Source organism: Aptenodytes patagonicus, chromosome Z (assembly GCF_965638725.1).
Source record: "Aptenodytes patagonicus chromosome Z, bAptPat1.pri.cur, whole genome shotgun sequence".
NCBI classification, from domain to species: Eukaryota; Metazoa; Chordata; class Aves; order Sphenisciformes; family Spheniscidae; genus Aptenodytes; species Aptenodytes patagonicus.
In genome coordinates this window covers 88,066,612-88,084,065 of record NC_134982.1, presented here as the reverse complement: position 1 = coordinate 88,084,065, position 17,454 = coordinate 88,066,612, and the positions used below count along the sequence as shown (strand labels likewise).

Below are 17,454 nucleotides of genomic sequence, written 5' to 3'. Positions count from 1 at the left end.
AGCAGTGGCCCTGCCTCTTGGTGATTCTTCTGTCGTCCTATTCCTTGCTGCCTCTCTCTTCTTCCAAATGAAAAAAAAACGCCCCAAAACATATCAGGATATTTTTCAGAACAGAGAAAAACACAGAAGCAGCAGAAAGATTGCTTAATTCGACCTTAATTTCATCTCCAAGTGAAGGGACAGACTCAGCAAGGGGTTTCTGTGTGTGAACAGTTGACATCTCCAGAACATCAGAGAAACCAGTGTGTTGATGCAGCTATCTCCAAACAGCTGTGGAAACAAAATTATAGGATTTAGCCCTCAGTAAAAGTTTAAGCTAGAGTGCCTTCAATATAGTAAGGGCAGTACAGTTCCAGTCTGTGAAATGAGCCTTCAGAACAGCTTGTGGAAGTGTTTCTGCTCGTCTATGGAATCCAGTATTTCTGTTTGTTCCAGACATGTGGGTGGTTATCAAACCAAAAATCAGTATTTTAGCATTTTATCACTGGAAATCACAGACTGCCCATATACTTTTAACCACATGATTTTAGTCTTCATTCATACAATTTAAATTTTATTGCTGTCCCTTTCACTTCTGACAGACAGTTGGCAAAGTGTAGGTTTTCCTACAGCCAAAGGGCTTACTTTTTCAATGGCTAGAATTCCTAATATCCTAATGGTGCATTTATTTTGATGGTGGTTATTTGTGAGTGAATGATGAGGACCGGTTGTTTAGTTTTTCTGTAGTACCAATAAAGATGAGCACAATTTAAATATTTATGAAGTTTAAGTAGTTCACATTCAGCTTTTTAAAGTATGGGACTTATTTTTCTTTGGAAAAAGTAAGTCTGTGAGTCTTTTAAGTGTTTGGGTAATGGTGACTATTTCTACCCTATTAAACTTTTTACAGTGTTTGTCTTAAAATGCTGAATCATTTCCCTTGATCTGCAAAAATGGATGGAGAATAAGGGAGCAAATGAAGAAAAAGTTAATCTGATACAGTATGGGGTGTAAATGAAAACACAGCATTTAGAACAGTTTTCATAAAGGATGTCTGGAGAGTACATCTGTTGTTTGGACTACAGTGGACATACAGTGAAGCCATTCTCAGTAAGCTAAAGAAGATACCCAATGTTTTTTCCCTATACCCAGCTTAATAACTTTTGACGGACAATTTAATTTTACAATCTTCAGGAATTTGGGAGGAACAGGAGGCGGGTTCAAAGCCCGACAGCCCCTGCTCAGTAGCTCAAGCTGTAAGAAAGGAAGGGGGCAATCCATTACACATAAGTAGCTGTAGTTATCATCTAGCATGATCCATGTTGTGATTTTACACTTCTCACAAAGTCAACACTTTAGATTTTTCGTCTGAAGTGACACATACATTTACACTTTCAACAGTCCCACCCTCGTAGCAGTGCAATTATAACAGAGGAGAAATCTGCCAGATTCCAAGTTTTTGTGTAAAAGGAACATAAACATAGATTTGTGACATAGATCTGTGTGTGCAAAAAAAAGTAAATAATTACGTGAAATGTACTTTTTAGAAATATCTTTCGTAGTATGACACTTTCAACAGAAATGGCATGTGCAGTTCTGTAACTGTTAGCCAATTTTTAAGGAATTTTAAAATCGGGAAGGACGGGATTGATTTCCAGGACAGGAAGAGGTATGTGCAATGGGGAGAGGCCCAAAGTGCATCTTTTTAAAAAAACGGAGTAAAGTTGGACACTTTGAATTACAAAATGGCTTGAATCTTACAGCTGGTGACTACCCCTCTCAGCAGAACTGTGCTAAAAAGAATAGAGCTGCCCAAGAGTTATATATTAAAGCAAAGCAAAACCAGTCTGTGGGCAAGCATTAAAAGCACTTTTTTACTTGGAAAATAATTAATGTGTAGAACAGTCTTCTAGGAAATGTTGCTGAAACAAAGACATGGGTCATTCAGTAAACAGTTGGGTATTGTTCAGAAAATGCAGTATTAAAATGGGACGGAGGTTCGATGAACCTCATAGCCCCGTTCTCAGACGTGCCTTTGATGTAATGTATCCTAGCTGGGCATTTGATACTTGATACCAGGTGTTACTGCTCATAGGGAAAAATACTATCAGTTTCTCTTCGTTTGTCAGCATTTTAGCAGTCTGAGAGAACAAAACCGTGTTGACGTGCCCCGAGAATGACAAGAGGCTGTGTGTATGGGAATGGCCTCAGTGAACCATATTTTGCCCTTCTAATTTTAACCTGGATACTAGCTACGCAGCTGTAATAATGCAGCTCAGAAACTCTTAAGTGAAGGGAAAAAAATTACCCAAGAGATTCCACATTTTGTAGACATTTACGGGGGGGTGAGTCAGGGGTGTCATTTTTATTTCCACCTGACTTTTGCTACATGAAACTGGTTACAGCAATATGAATTTTATGTCAGTAATTGATGCGCTGTTTAAAATGGTGCTGCATTCGTGCCCTGGGGTTCGCGCTCTTGGACCTGTCAGCAGTCTCAAAGCGAAGTCACAGCACTTCTGGAAAATGATGTGAAACGTCAGTTAAAAGTTGTAAGGAAAAAAGTAAGCAAAAATTAAATGCAAATTTTCAAGCTTTTAACTAGAATGTTTTATTGGTGCTGACAATCCTGTAAAGACTCAGATAGCTTACATTATGATGCAGTTGGACAATAGTATCATCGTGAAGGTTGTTCAGATGAGGTAAGTCTAGCTGTAGATGTGTTTCAAAAACAAGCTGGGTGGGTTGAAGCACATCAGTGAGTCACATCTAATTGTCAGACTTGTTTCTTTAATAACTAGTGGTACACTACGCTTAGATCGAAGAAGTGAGGTGAAATAGAACCATGGGTTTGTTGTACAGGTTATCAACACGGAAAAACCATGACCAGAAATGTCCTACCCAGGAAGAAATGGTTTTGGTTTTCTTACTGAGTGTTATTCTAGATACGGGACCCAAGTGCTCTAACGAGAGCTACCATAGGTCTTTCAATACACCAAAAGCCTCACTGAGACTGGGTTTAAAATAATACTTCATCCAGTCTGTTAATATCTGACTGTTATTTATCATGGAACTATCTCCATTTTCTTTTTCTACATGAAATAAATAGGAAAGAAAGAGAGTAAAAATCTAAATTGCAGTGAACTGGACTGTTCTAATTCCAGCAAAGAGAGAGAAGATGCAGGAAAACCTGTAAGTTTGTTTCTGAGTTAAAGGAAGAGTTCTTAGGGGATAAAAAATACTAATTATTCAGCATTTCTCAGACTACCAAGACCTCAGGCATTTAAAAAAGGGAACCAACACTAATCCAACGTTGCACTGGAAATCTGTCAAAATAATACAGGTGGGAATGACATGAAATTTTTTCTGTATTTTTTTTTTTTCACATTCCATGCTTTTGCTATTTTCAAGTTGACTTTTGCCTATTTAAAGAAACGGAGTAACAGGGAATGTGTTTTAGACTCAAATCTTTCAGACTGCACCTTCTCCTGGCACTCAGGTAATTGGAACTGAAATTACAAGACTGCTGAAAAAAACTGTTGGAGGATGCTTTAGAATATGTTCAAAAGGTGCATTTCTTCCAGACTTACCTGAATGAGGGCACCGCGTTTGAAATGGATTCCCATAAGTGTTTACATTAATACTAGTGTGTTTGAGATCTGATACAGCTAAAAGAAATACTTCCTTTTTAATTTTTTTAATAGAAGTGCCATACAAGATGAAAGGAGCCGTGATCGCCAGAGGTAACTGGCTAATTTTGTAATGGAAGAAGCTACTGACTCTCCAAGGTACAATGAAAAGTATTTTCAAGTGTTTCGTAGTATAAACACCATGCAGGATTTTATTGGAGCCTTAAAACCTGCAGTACTTAGTAGACAGTCTGTACCATGCAGATATGTGGGTTATATTTCCTTCTTTCTAGTCTTCTGAGAATACATCCAAGGGACAAAGCCTCAGGAAATACAATTGTCCTTTTAAGCTTAAAGGGTAAATGGATGATCTTGTGATTAGAGCACAGTGTTCGGAGCTGCAGACATCGGCTCCGTTTGTGATTGTGCCAGAACACCATGCAGCCAAATTTTGCATTTCCAGGGTAATCGGGAGTTGGGTAATGCATATAATACAAGGATATAGGTAATATGTAAATGAGGCTGTACGGATCCTCTTTGAAAATGATCAGAGAAAGCCAAAACTTGAAGAGGAGGCTGCGGTATGAGCGGCGTGCCCTGCGTGACACGACGGTGGTGGGAACGGCCGTATCTCACCGTGCGGCCCAACGCGTTACAGCTCATGACGCTGGGTGCTGCCAGTGCAAATCTCGAAGGCTCTTTCTTGTGTCAGCCTGGGCTGGCTGGCTGGCTCACCTCCTGAGACTTCCCCTGCCCCTTCGCCAGGAGAAAGGCCGGCGTGCTGTCAAGCCCCCTTTTCATTTTTGCCTGGAGGTAATCCGTATATCAAGGTTGCTGCGAGGCTGCAGGTTCTGGAAAGCTCCCTACGTGTCAGCTGGGAGCATCTTGCGCTCGGTCCTGTGGCTTTCACTGAACCCAGGTGTTTCCATGGAGTGAGCGGTTTCCAGTTTTTGTCAGAAAGTTCTCAAACAGCGGTACTCGCAGCCCTCCCTCGTCGTGTGCTCTGCTCTCTCCTGCACCTGAGGATGTGGGCCAGTGTCTCCTGCATGGGGTGCTCCTTTTTTTACATGCTCTTCTCTGCTGGCAGTCAAAACGGAAGCAAAAGGAAAAATAAAAAGAGCTGGGAAACGCAGGTGTTAATGCTGTGAAGCCTGTGGGTGCAAACAGGGTTCTGTTAAAAATGAAATGAAATTGGGTGGAGGTAGATAAAAAGAAATCTGAAATAATTGTTCTCTAGAATATGGCCTTTCCACATAGGCAGAAATCTTTCTCTTCACTTCTGTCTGAAGAGAGAGTCAAATAGAGAATCTCATCTCTTAATTAGAAAGAAAAATACTCATCAAACACATCTCATCACTGGAAAGCTAATGATCCACAGCTGCTAGTCTGAAAGGGCAGGCTTTTTTTCTGAACAGTAGGAAGTGTTAATCATTTTGGATGAGATTTCTTTTTAAAATATACTGTAGTTTGCAAAAGAATAGGATATTCAATATTCTAACTTAAATTATTTTTTGAAGTGTTGTACACCAGGGATAGTGTCGTGTGTCTCCCTGAATGATCATTTAATGCATGTGTCTCTCACTAAGAGTATCAACTGATGTGATGTTGTAAATGGCCAGTTCATGCCTGTGACTCTGAAAATCTTGATCTCATGGGGGAGAAGAAAAAGAGTCCTCCCTTATATTCTTCTGTGTAGGAAATGGCAGCTATATTAAACTGTAACCTTTGAGACTCCCACTCCTCCCTTAAAATAGTTGGCTTGTTTCAGTAGTGATGAGGATCCTTTTTTTAGACAGAGTTAGAGCCATTATTTCCTTGGAAGAGTTCATACCAGATACAGTCCATGTTCCACTGGATGCCTTATAGGCATGGGCAAGTCCCAGAACTGCCCTTTTATACTTGTTCCTGAGCTTTTCTGGATCCCCCCCCCCAACTTATTTAATGGATGGATACATAGGGTTTCCTCCCCTTTATATGGGAAGTGAAGTTAAGGTTTCTACATACCCCTTCCCTTCTTCCCTCTCCCCCCAGCTGTCAGGCCCTTTATGCCTAAGAACTGAGCCCCTGGGTTTTCTTGCTGTTCTGCACCAGGTTTTGGGTTTGCTCATGTTTACTTAAAAGTTTTGTCTAATACTGGGAATCTGCTTGTTTTCTCCCATGTGTGTTTCATGAGTGCATTCCTCTTCTGGGGAAGATAGTGAGACCGTTTCACTTGCAGTGCCATCACTGTGCTGGTCTCGCACAGCGCACATCTCATTTGTGTTGCAAATACAGAGTCCCTGTTTTCCTAGCGCCTGGCTGAGACAGGTGCCTGAAAGGAGGAACTGGTTAAAATTCAGCCAGACTAGATGGAAATGAAGCTGGCAGGTCAGCGAAATCATCTACAGGAGATGGCAGGTGTAATATCCACATTTTTGAAAGATATGTCTATACAAGTTGTAAAGAGGTGATATCTTAATATAATATTTTAATGGCCTACAGAGTATAGTACTGTAGGGAATTAAGGATCATTTGGTACTTAGAAACCTCAGGGGAGGAGTGTTTGGATGGGAACTCATTGATGTTCTGGAGTACAGGGTACATGATGACCGTATTCCTTAGTCTCTGGTCAGGTCTGTGTCTCCTGAAACTGTCTAGTTTTCTGGCTTCTTTTCTCTGGAGCCGGGGATTGTTTGGGTATTACTTGATTTTCTTTCCGTCTTTCTAACCAAAGTTCAGATGGGACCATGAGAAAGACTGTATGCATTGCCATTTCTCAACAGGTTATCTCTAGTATTTGCTTTTCTGATAGCTGGGTGCTGTTCGTTGACTTCCAGAGCTCCCTTCAGCATGTATTCATTCACTCAGGGCATTTCTGGGCTTAAAGGGTGCAAGGATCTTTTGCTTTTCTCTTGAGATGCGAATTCTGTTGTAAGTTGGCTATATCAAATTGACTGCATCAAATCCCTATAGATCTTGCTCTCAGAAGGGTAGTTAGCAAGCTCATAGAAGAACTCTCAAATTCTGTGAGGTATTGTTTGCTTCTTATTCATTACCATTTCTAACAGATTTCCTTTTAAACTAAGCAACCTAAAAAAGACAGTTTTCTTTCAAATGAAATATTAACTGCTAGAAGTGCCAATATCCTCTTATGTATGTCACACACGCTGCTTTTTCAGTTCTGTCCCTATTTATCAAGTTTGTCTTGCAGTCTCACAGGACTTCCATATACATAGCATTCAGTGATAGGAAGTGGGGGGGTGAGGTAAGTTAGCTGATCTGGAGACAGCAGATTACTTAAAATACAGATTTTTTTTCTTTTATGTGGGAGCTTGTATTTGATAAGAGCATTTTGTTTTAACTCTAAACAAAAATCCAGCAGAAGACTACTTGGATGAAAAAGGCTTAGCAAGATTTCTGGGTGTATATCCGTCTGTGGTACATAGTGTGATTTGCTATAGTACTTTCATTTTTCGTTTTTGTCATATTAGAGGAAAACAAACCCAAGTTACGTCTAGAGCTGGCTACAATAAGGGGGGATTTGTTCACAGGGAAAACTGGATGTAAAAGTGGTTTTAGTTTGACCCCATCTAAGTCCGAATATTTTTAGTTCTTTCCTGCAAACCAATAATTTCGTACCAGCCCCAGTAGGGAACAGTACCTATCTGGACGTGTCCCTGCCAGACAGCTACAGGCTCTGACAAATGCTTAGGACTCCAGGCTTCAAAAACAGTCAGCTCTGTACCGCTTGATGGGTCTGAGGGTAAAGTCCAGCCTGTGACGCTTGTCAGAGCTCCGCGGCAGAGCTGTGGTGTACCGAGCTGGCAGTGGAGATGGGTTTCCCCTGGGGTGCGACCCCCATGTGGCCACCAGTGCTGGAGAGCAGCCCCAGTGATCGAGGCGCGCTTCTCTGGGAGACGTAACCCGGCCACGCTTCTGCCAGCCTCCAGCCGTGGAGCACTCGAGGTGTTCTGAGGAAACTCTTCGACAAATCCAGGTTTTCAAAGGGGTGGACTTAGGTGGCTTCTCAGCATTCCTTTTAATCCCATTTTCAAAGAGTCTGTGGTCAGTACTGTTTTATTATGCTTTCATTAGAATAGTTGTACGTTTTTACCTTTTAGTGTGATTTTTTGCTAGTTTTCTGTGAAAAAGATTTTCATCAGATTTAGTTGTGATGTTTGCTTCTTCTGCTTGTTTGTGTGACATTACTACAAAATGATTAAGTTCTTTCTCCTAAACAGCAAATTAATGTTTATCCATGGAAATAACTAACCTTTTCTTTCTTAGATTGTGATCTTATTTTCATGCTATTTTGCATTAATTTGTCCACATAAGCATTATTTTACGAGAGAACAATTAATATTCCTCTTACACTACATCAATTTTCCTTTTGCAAGAACTAAGGTACGAAGCAATGGGAAGTGTAGCAGTTGTTTCATGCAGGTAAGTGGCTAGTCAGCAAAGTGGTTAAAGAACTCCTCTGCCTAAGGAGAGGTGGGTTTCTTTAGAATTGTTTTAATTTATTGGTCTTAACTGTGCACAAGAGTTTAATGTAATGCTGATCTGAATCACTTTTTTTCCTGCTCTGTCTTCTAGCTTTTTCTTTTTGTGGTCTGGAACTTTGAGCTCTACATGATACCACTGGCTTTGTTGTTGCTGCTGGCATGGAACTACTTCTTGATCGTATCAGGGAAAGATAACAGGCAACATGATACGGTAAGGCTTCTCTACTTCAAGCGCATACATGTCCTTTTCTTTTTTTAACTAGATAACATTTTGTAACTGAGTTTAAATATGACATCTTTTTGAAAATGTCTCAGTTCACAATCCTCGATGGACAATTTTCCCACCTGCAATTTAATTTTTCTCCAGCTGTCCAATAAATGTGTCTGGTTTTGTTGAAAATGTCGTGTAAAAATACAGTAGAACATGTACTCTCCTCAGAATCTGGTTTATGTGGGAGCAGAGATGAGAGGCTTATTGGTCAGGATAAGGCAAATTCTTTGAAAATGGTTTTGTGTGGCTAAGTCCTTATGTTGTATTTTTTATTTCACATATTGAAGTTAAAGGTTAAAATCATTCCAATTTGTTAACAGTTTCAGAATGCATCACATTTTATTGTATTTCACATTTTATCATTAATGTGTTACCATTCATTGAGCTTAATATAAGCCTTTTCTTATTTTCTTCTCCTCATCTAATGCCACCATTTAGTTAAATGCATGTAGCTGGGATATAAAGTAGCAAACGTTTACTAATAACTGACATTAATAATAAAAGCATGGTTCAGATTTTCAGAAGTACATATCAAAAGTTGAAGTTGTATTCTATGCTGTGCAAATTTTCTAGTATCCAGGCAGCTTAAGGATTTTGCATGTATTTTATTGCTGAGCGTTATGAATCTGATATTTGTATCAGTATTCATATCCCAAAAGCAGTGTGCTGTCTAGGACATTATGATCTGGATGGATAACTGGATGGGTGGAAAAAAACCAAAACGGGTTAGATAATTGGTCTCAGAGGATAGTGGTTAATGGAGGTTGGTATCGAGTGGAGTACCACAGTGCACAAGGACATGTCCTGTTTAACATCCCTATCAATGACCTGTAGGAGGTGACAGAGTGCACTCCCATCAATTTTTTTTATTATACCAGGGGTGTGGGACCAGTTGATACCCTGGATCTGCCAGTCAAAGAGACCTAGTTAGGCTGGAGGAATGAGCCAATAGGAACCTCATGAAATTCAAGAAGGAAAAATGTGAATTCTTGCTCTTGGGGAGGAGTAACCCATGATACAGGCTGGGGATTGATTGCCTGGGGATAAGCTCTGCTGAATTGGGCCTGGGCATCTTGGAAGACAGCAAGGTAAACGTGAGCCAGCAGTGTGCCCCAGCAGGAAAGAGCCCAGTACCCTGGGCTGCATTAACAGGAGCACAGCCAGTAGATCGAGGGAAGCGATTATCCCCTCTGCTTAGCACTTGTTAGGCTGCATCTAGAATAGTGTCCAGTTTTGGGCACCCCAATTCAAGAAGGACGTTGATTAACTTGAGCGAGTTCAGTAGAGGGCCACCAAGATGGTGAGGGGGATTGAGCACTTGCCCTGTAAGGAGAAGCTGAGGGAAGTTAGGCTCGAAAGAGCCTGGAGAAGAGAAGGCTTCAGGTGACCTGAACAGCAGCCCTCCACTACCTACAAGGAGGTTATCAAGAACATGGAGCTAGACTTTTCACAGTGATGTGTGGTGGAAGAGACAACGGGCATAATTTGAAGCAACAGAGGTTCAGACTGGAGAACGCTTTTTGCCATGAGGATTGTTAAGCACTGGAAGAGATTGCCCAGGGAAATTGTGCAGTTGCTGTTGGAAGTTTTCAGGACCTGACTGGATAAAGCCTTGAGCAACCTGATCTGACCTCATGGCTGACCCTGTTTTGGGCAGGAGATTGGAGGTCCCTTCCAGCCTGAATGATCCCATGACCCTAATGTCTAGCAACTGCAATTATTAGTCACCAGAGGAATTGATACAGCCCTGATCCTGGCACTGGTATTACCTGTCTACATCACTAAGACTGTTACGCTTCCAAGGGTCATCTAAAATTAAGGGTGGAATGATAGAGGTATTCCCTAATCCCAAAGGTTGTTACATTTATGGAAAAAGCCTAAGATCAAGATTTAAAAGATGCATTACTTAATCACAGCCCTTAGTCTCCTGCTGCCTGAAATGCTTAAAGCTTCTCAACCTAAGATTTTATGAGTAACTGAAATCCCTTGTGAAAGGAGAGATTTCACTTGTGAGCTGCAATACACTTCATTTCTCTCTGAAATACCACCTGCCTGTGAAGATTAATTGGGTCATGTAACTTTTCTAACAAAATAACGAAGCTATTGATGGGCCCTCTGTTGAGGACACCAAATGCTGCTCTAAAAATGTTCCTCTTGCTGAGATTGCTTCAAACCAAGATATATAGCTTATATCAACCAGTCCTGTTCTTCCCAAATATTCGCTATCTGTGCGGCTAATTACTATTTTTTGTTTAGGTTTTATCACAAGTAAGTTGGGACCTCATTTTTAATGAAGTGAGCTTGGTTATCATCATGGTGAGCATCTGTCTTCTATGAAGTGATCTGCAGACTTATTAGATGCCTTTCTAATTAACTCACAAATCTTCAGTAATATCACAAGTCCTTAGCTCAGGTCATTAGCACAGTATCATTAGATTAGGAGTCATTTAAATATTTCTGTTTTCCTATGCAGAGTGTAAATATTAACTAAATTAATTAAGCAGTGTTTCCTAGTGGCTAGAGAATGCTTCAGGATTCACATGATCTGGCTTCTGTTCCCAGGTCTCCAGAGATTCCTTGTGTGCCTCAGTGAAATCATTGACTACTTATCTTAGGAATATCGTCCATCTTTAGAAGTTACTTTGAAATCCTCAAGCTAATGCTAAGACAAAAAGATAAATAGATTTGTTAACTTTTCTTACTCAATTAACACTAAACAAGCGTAGTTAAAAATTGTATGCACTTTATACTTGTGTAATGTCTGTGGAAAATACTTACATTTGGGACCTTCAAAAGTAGCTCAGAAGAGTTAGTTTCCATTGCAATATCCCTGCAAGAAACCAGTTATCAATTGTCTCATCAATTCAGGCATTAGGGACTGCACTCTTCAGCAGGTCAATGAAATAGCGATCACTAAGTTTCTGTCTGGATATGGCAGATGGACCAGCCTTAACTCATCCTTGTTTGACTGTCTCTATAGACAAGGTATCATTTGCTCTGTCCTCTTGGACATCACTTTCTTTGAAGTAGTTTGGAACTTCTTTTCTTGTGGAATAATTCACCTGCCAAATGGTCTGGGCTGCTCCGTCATGAGCCTGCACTGCCTCATTTGAGTACGAGTATGATTATTTTGCCATTTACTCTGACTCCTAATAAGTTATATGTGCAAGTCCTTTCTTGATTTAAAAGTGCAATGAGGCTGGGGCAATGGGGAGCCCCAAGTGTATTTACGATTAGGAGATAAGTCTATTGGAAAGTCTGACAGAGAGGTGAAGCAGCGTATTAGGCGTTATTGCTTTCATGGATTCAGCTGGACTCTCTTTATAGGATTGATCATCATTGTGGTTTTAGTCGAACACTGGCACAAAATTCAAAGAGAAGCATTGGATTCCCTATCTTTTATACATTTAGATCAAGATTAGTTGTGTTTCTGAAAGATAAGCTGTCATGAAATACAAACTCTTGCATTAAATGTTGGTGTAAGCGGATGTAGATAGATGTAGATTTAGTGGCTGGTTCTCTAAATGAATCTGTGAGAATTCAGAACTGATCTAAAATGAATGAACTTCTGGCATTGAGTCATGTGGCAGGTGTAAAAAAATCACAGAATAAATATTTCCTTCCAATATTAAGCAAGGAAAAAAATGACTAAAATGGCATTCTTAATGCTTTCCTCTGAATTTTGCAGTATCATTTTTGCCTGAAGCTTACCTAGCTGCTTTCTCCAAGGATCTTTGCACTTCCTTATGATCGTACTCCTAAATACCTGACCTCACGAAATAATTTATTTTTAGCACAACTGCCATTCTCATCTTAAACCATCACCAGCTAAACACACAAGACTAGAACTGAGTGGATCTTACTGCTTTTATTTTTTTTCCCCTGCCTTTTTTCCAGCATCTTTTTCACATCCTCTGATGGAGAGGAGAGGTTATCAATCGCTGCCGCTTTTTCTGTCCCCGCTGCCCCTTGTCACCTGTGCTGGATCCATGCAGTGGGGAGCAGCACGGGAGTGCTGCCCCTACACACTGCCAGCCCTGTGCCTACGGCAGGTACGGGGTAGCGGGAGCATGGCACGGTGACAGACCGCTCGGGATGCTCGGGGAGAACAAGGGTAGAGTGAAAGAAAAGGACTGGCTTATTTCATAGCAGCCTTGACTCTCTGGGAACCCCATATCACATCTTACAATAGAAGGACAAACAGAAAAGTTCATTCCACATAGCTGTAATTGAAAGACTTATAGAAACATCCCAACGAACAGAAAGTATGCTGGGGTTTAAAGCTTCTTTTCAGTCTTTTTAAGAAACTACTTAATATTTTGATGTTTTCAAATGTGTTGTACAAAAAACCCCTCACCTTATAGCTTGGAGAAAGCAGCAGCACTGCTGTCTGGGGTCTTTTTTTCACTTCTGTTTCTAAGCAAAAGTCACAGTTATTACAACTGCATGCAGTTAGTGGGAAACAAATATCTTTTTTTTTTTTTTTCCTGCTTTTCTACTTCAGGCTGTGTTCTGACTGACTGCTGGAGCTGCCTAACTTAAGGAATGGTCAGATAATCCCTCAAAGTGATTAAAAATTTTCGCACTCTCCAGCTGCTCTGGTCCCCTTCCCTGACATGAAACATTTGATTGTGTGGTGGGAATGCATCGTATCGCGAATAAAACTTGGTTTGCATAGTTATCAGGTTTTTTTTTTCCCCTGTGTACGTAATCCTGACTACCACAATTAGGACAAACTGTGACAGTCTCTCAGCTGTTGGGCAATAACACTTAACTGCTGTAACAGGCACATTGGATCTCCTCTGGTGACACTTGCAAGTTCCTGTTCTTCCTTGACTAAATAGGTAGCAGACAGGAAGCCCAGGTGGTCTTCTCCTTGATACTGACATTGAGGGAGAAGGCCTGGAAGAGGAGTGGACAGATCTGGCAGGTGAACAACCAGTTGCGCGGCTGTTATTGACAACAGGAACTTGGTTTTTACAACCATGGGATCCTCCTTGAGGATTGAGGACTGCTAGGAAGAAGCAAGACCCGCCTTACCAAGTGGGGCAAAATCTTCTTTCCCAGAAGGCTGGCCAACCTGATGAGGAGAGCATTAAACTAGAAATGATGAAGGAGGGAGGTGATGATGATCCACAATCAAGTGAGGAAATGGTGGTCTGAGTTAGCAAGCAAAGGGTGCAGGGTGAAGTGGACACAGGAGACCTCAAAACCAACCAAACAGGGCAGAGGGGACCCACCCCAGGCATAGGCACACAAATAAGGAAATGCTGCTCTGGAAGAAGCTCTCACACCCTTCCTGAGAACCCAGCATGCCAGGGGGTCTCTCCCTGAAGTGCCTGTACATTAGTGTGCACAACATAGGAGCCAGCAGGAGTTAAGAGGTCCACGTGCAGCTACATGCATGCATAATCATGGCAACGTGGTGGGATTGCTCTCAAGCATCATGCAATGGATGTATACTGGCTCTTTAGTCAGTACAGGCTGGGAAGGCAAGGAAGGAGAGTTGCACTTCAGCCCAGCAAAGGGAAGGTAGTGAAGGGATCAGAGCATCTGGCACACAAGGAGAGGCTGAGCAAGCTGGGACTGCTCTACCTGGAGAAGATGAGGCTCAGGGGGGATCTTGACAATGTGTATAAATACCTGAAGGGAGCCGAAGAAGAGAGAGACAGGTACTTCCCAGTGGTGCCCAGTGACAGGACAGTGTCAATGGGCACAAACCGAAATACACGAAATTCCATCTGAACACAAGAAAGCACTTTTACTGTGAGTATGGTCACACCCAGGACCACGTTGCCCAGAGAGGATGTGGAGTCTCCATCCATGGAGATATTCAAGACCTTACTGGACATGGTCCTGGGCAACCGGCTCAGAGGTGACCCTGCTTGAGTAGGGGTGTTGGACTTGATGATCTCTGCTTGAGTAGGGCGGTTGATCTCAAGATGTTCCTGCCAACCTCTGCCACTCTGTGATTCTCTGACTGAAGATACTAATCCTTCTCTCCTTTTGGTCTATTATTTGTTAGTTTTTTTCCCAAGCAATTTAAAATTTAATAGAAGAACAATGCACAAGCCTGGAGTTACCTATGAATGTTCTTCTGCTATATACACCCCTATGGAGAAGAGGTTTAATCACTTCAGTTCACATCCTGCATTTATAGTTAATACTTAGAGCCTTTAAGGAAATATTAAATAGCTAATTTCCTCTTGAAGTTTCAAGTTGCACATGTCATTGCATAGAAAATGATGGTGAGCAGCTGGGAGTTAATGTGCCATACACAAATTCTTATGAATCTGTATAATAGAGTATATACACATATTATTAATCTTGTAAGAGTGATATAAAATGGCACAATACATCTTTTAATTTCACTGGAGATTTTTTGCGAAATAGGCTTTGATGACTTATGTTTCTAGAGTATATGTTTCTATTAAAAGTTAGAGCTGGACACGTTTAGGATGAAGTTTTGAGAACAGAAGAAAAATAGCTTTTGTTAAAGACAACCTTTCACTTTGAGATTTTAACCAGTTTCTGTGGGTACTTCTTATATAGTCTTCCAATCTGGTATGCGTACTCAGATTTTTTATTTGTCTTTATGTGTCTTCTGGAAATTACCACACAAAGAAAAACAAAAGGGGGAATGGGAAGAAGGATGCTTACAAATATGTCCAACTCATTGGATTCCTCCTTTCCTCAAGAAAGGATGGTAAGCTTGACAAGCTTAAGTTGGTTGTGCAACCCCAGCTCATTTGCAGCTAGAAGAGCTTTTCTGCTTAGAGTCCGAATCACTTTATTCTGGGGGCAAGGCAACAGTCCCTGTCAAAGAATTTGGTGAATTTGTTGCTGCTCCTGTTTGGGGCAGAGAGTGCCTCTTTGCTGTACATTCAATACAGAAATCAACCCCATCAGGAAAGTGCCTGACTCTAACTACCTGTTCTCCTGCAAATTGAAAACTGAGTTACCAAGCAAATAAACAAGGTAGTAACTTGGTTTTTCGGTGTTTCTTGACATTATGGGCTTAAAGTGTGGAAGCATGAGTCCATAAAGTTCTTAGTTTGAAAGGTTTCAAAGGGTTTAATCTGAGGACTAAATTCTTGCTATGAATTTATGGCAAAAATAAGCATCATTCTCCCTGTATTCTAGCTAGAGTGTCTGGAATATGTCATTTGCACAAGATGATACGAAGGCGTTGTCAGGTTGGCAATTACATCTTGACTTCGTTTTGACTGTACTTTCCTGAGAAGTTTTGCCCCCGGTCTGATAGCAACAGCAACAGCCACAAAATCTCCGAAACACAGGGCTGGTGGGCGAATACAGAGTTAGGCATAGAACAGTATGTGTGTAAAACTAGTCGGATTTGTGACACCTCTAGAAGTAAGGAAAATAGGGTTGGTTTTATAGAATTTTTTTCAACATTGTGCAGAAACTATTTTACCTTGTATTTACTAACCATCAACTAATGTTCTCCTCTGCACCTTGAAATAGAAAGTGACTCTCATTGTGTTTCTACTTGAGCCAGATGGCGATCAGCACATCACTCTGAACGGTGCAGCAAAGTCCACGAGCTTTTCTTAAAACGTGCAGCCTGCCTTACTTTTGCCATATTAATCAGAATCGCAAACTTGCTCTCCATTTGTTATCATCAATAAAATACATTAGAGAGGCTTTTGCAAACAGGTCATCGTCTGTTTGTGCGTTCAGTCTGGGTGCTATCAGAGCACAAAGACCACCGGCAACACACCCCTGAATATTAAATAGTCTGCTGAGAACCATTGCTGTCTTCATGCGGCTGTTTGTTCTTTCTATACTATCCATATAGTCAGGGAGGAAAAATTCACTATAGTGCCCCACCACGGGACAGGGGTTTTTTTTTTAATAAATCAGAAAAGAAACATGAAAATGTCAGCTTAATCAAGCATTTAAATTTTATTAATCAAGTCTAATTTTTATGAGTGCAAATAATCGCTGAAGCTGGACAAATTTGCTCTAGATTGCATCAGAAACATAATTTTAATATTTAATGGCCTGCTGAATTTAAATGGAGAATTATCTTTATGAAACATGCTCTTCATAATTTGCCATTAAATGAGAAATGAACAAATCAACATAAATCTTACATAAAGGTTATTTAACTAAATGTTGGTACTATAAATATTTTAAATGCATTATGCACTAATTTAACAGTCACACACTACACTATATAAAGATGTAAGTTGGGCAGAAAGCGTTTCGCTCCTGCAGCATAATAGAATGTAATACTGCAAGTGGCTATCTGGGCTGCAGTTAAAAGAGACTGTCCGCGCTGCAAGTATAATACATGCGTCAGAGGTTTACATACAGTATCGGAGTATGTAGTAACCCCTTGCTAAAACTTCATGCGGCTGTTCTCATCCCAGTAGCAGTTACAAAAACCAACTGCACTACAGAATTGGAATATTTTGGCTGATTTTGGTCACCTGAAGACAAAACACCAAAACCAAAACCCCACCCTAGATATCCCCAGCATTTAAAATCTTGGATTTTTTTTCTATCATAAACCAATTGATTTTTTAATTTAAATTTTGCCACATTTTTTCAAATGTAGTCTTCCGATATTATGGGCATCTAAAATAAAATTGAAGTTCACTGCACATAGAGGCCTTTTTTCTATGAGACTGTTTTAATGATTTTTTTTGCATTTGCATCAAGATTTACATGGCAACAAGATTCACTTGACAGGTTGGAGTGGCTATTATAAATAATCAATATTATATAAACTAACACCAGTTTAGTTTCTAGTAAAAATTTCCATAGTTATGTGAGATTTTTATTCATCTTTGGTTTGGTTTTCTTTTGCTTTAGCACATTTTAATTCAGCCTAGACTTTAAGGACTTTGGGATTGCACTGCAGTTTTAATGTATTTACAAAAATGTATCAATACCTGGAAAAAAAATAAAAATTTAACTGAAATTACAGCAATATGTGTATTACATACATTGTCACCTAAAACACATAACACAGCTTTTTTCTACCAAAAAGCTTGTTAACTCCAAATTTGAGTGTAATAGACTGTGTCACACCCACAAGCGTAAAATTATTTGGATAAATGCT

General features: G+C 40.4%; 1 protein-coding gene across 4 annotated transcripts in view; it reads left to right on the top strand.

The window, feature by feature from the left end:
• The window catches only part of MCTP1 (multiple C2 and transmembrane domain containing 1), a 297,668-nt gene that overhangs the window by 234,580 nt on the left and 45,634 nt on the right, over positions 1 to 17,454 (top strand). For all 4 annotated transcript variants that reach the window (XM_076362433.1, XM_076362434.1, XM_076362432.1 and 1 more), the window contains one exon: positions 8,184 to 8,303. In XM_076362433.1, the coding sequence (XP_076218548.1) occupies positions 8,184 to 8,303 (120 nt within the window). The remainder of the gene's footprint in view (positions 1 to 8,183; positions 8,304 to 17,454) is intronic.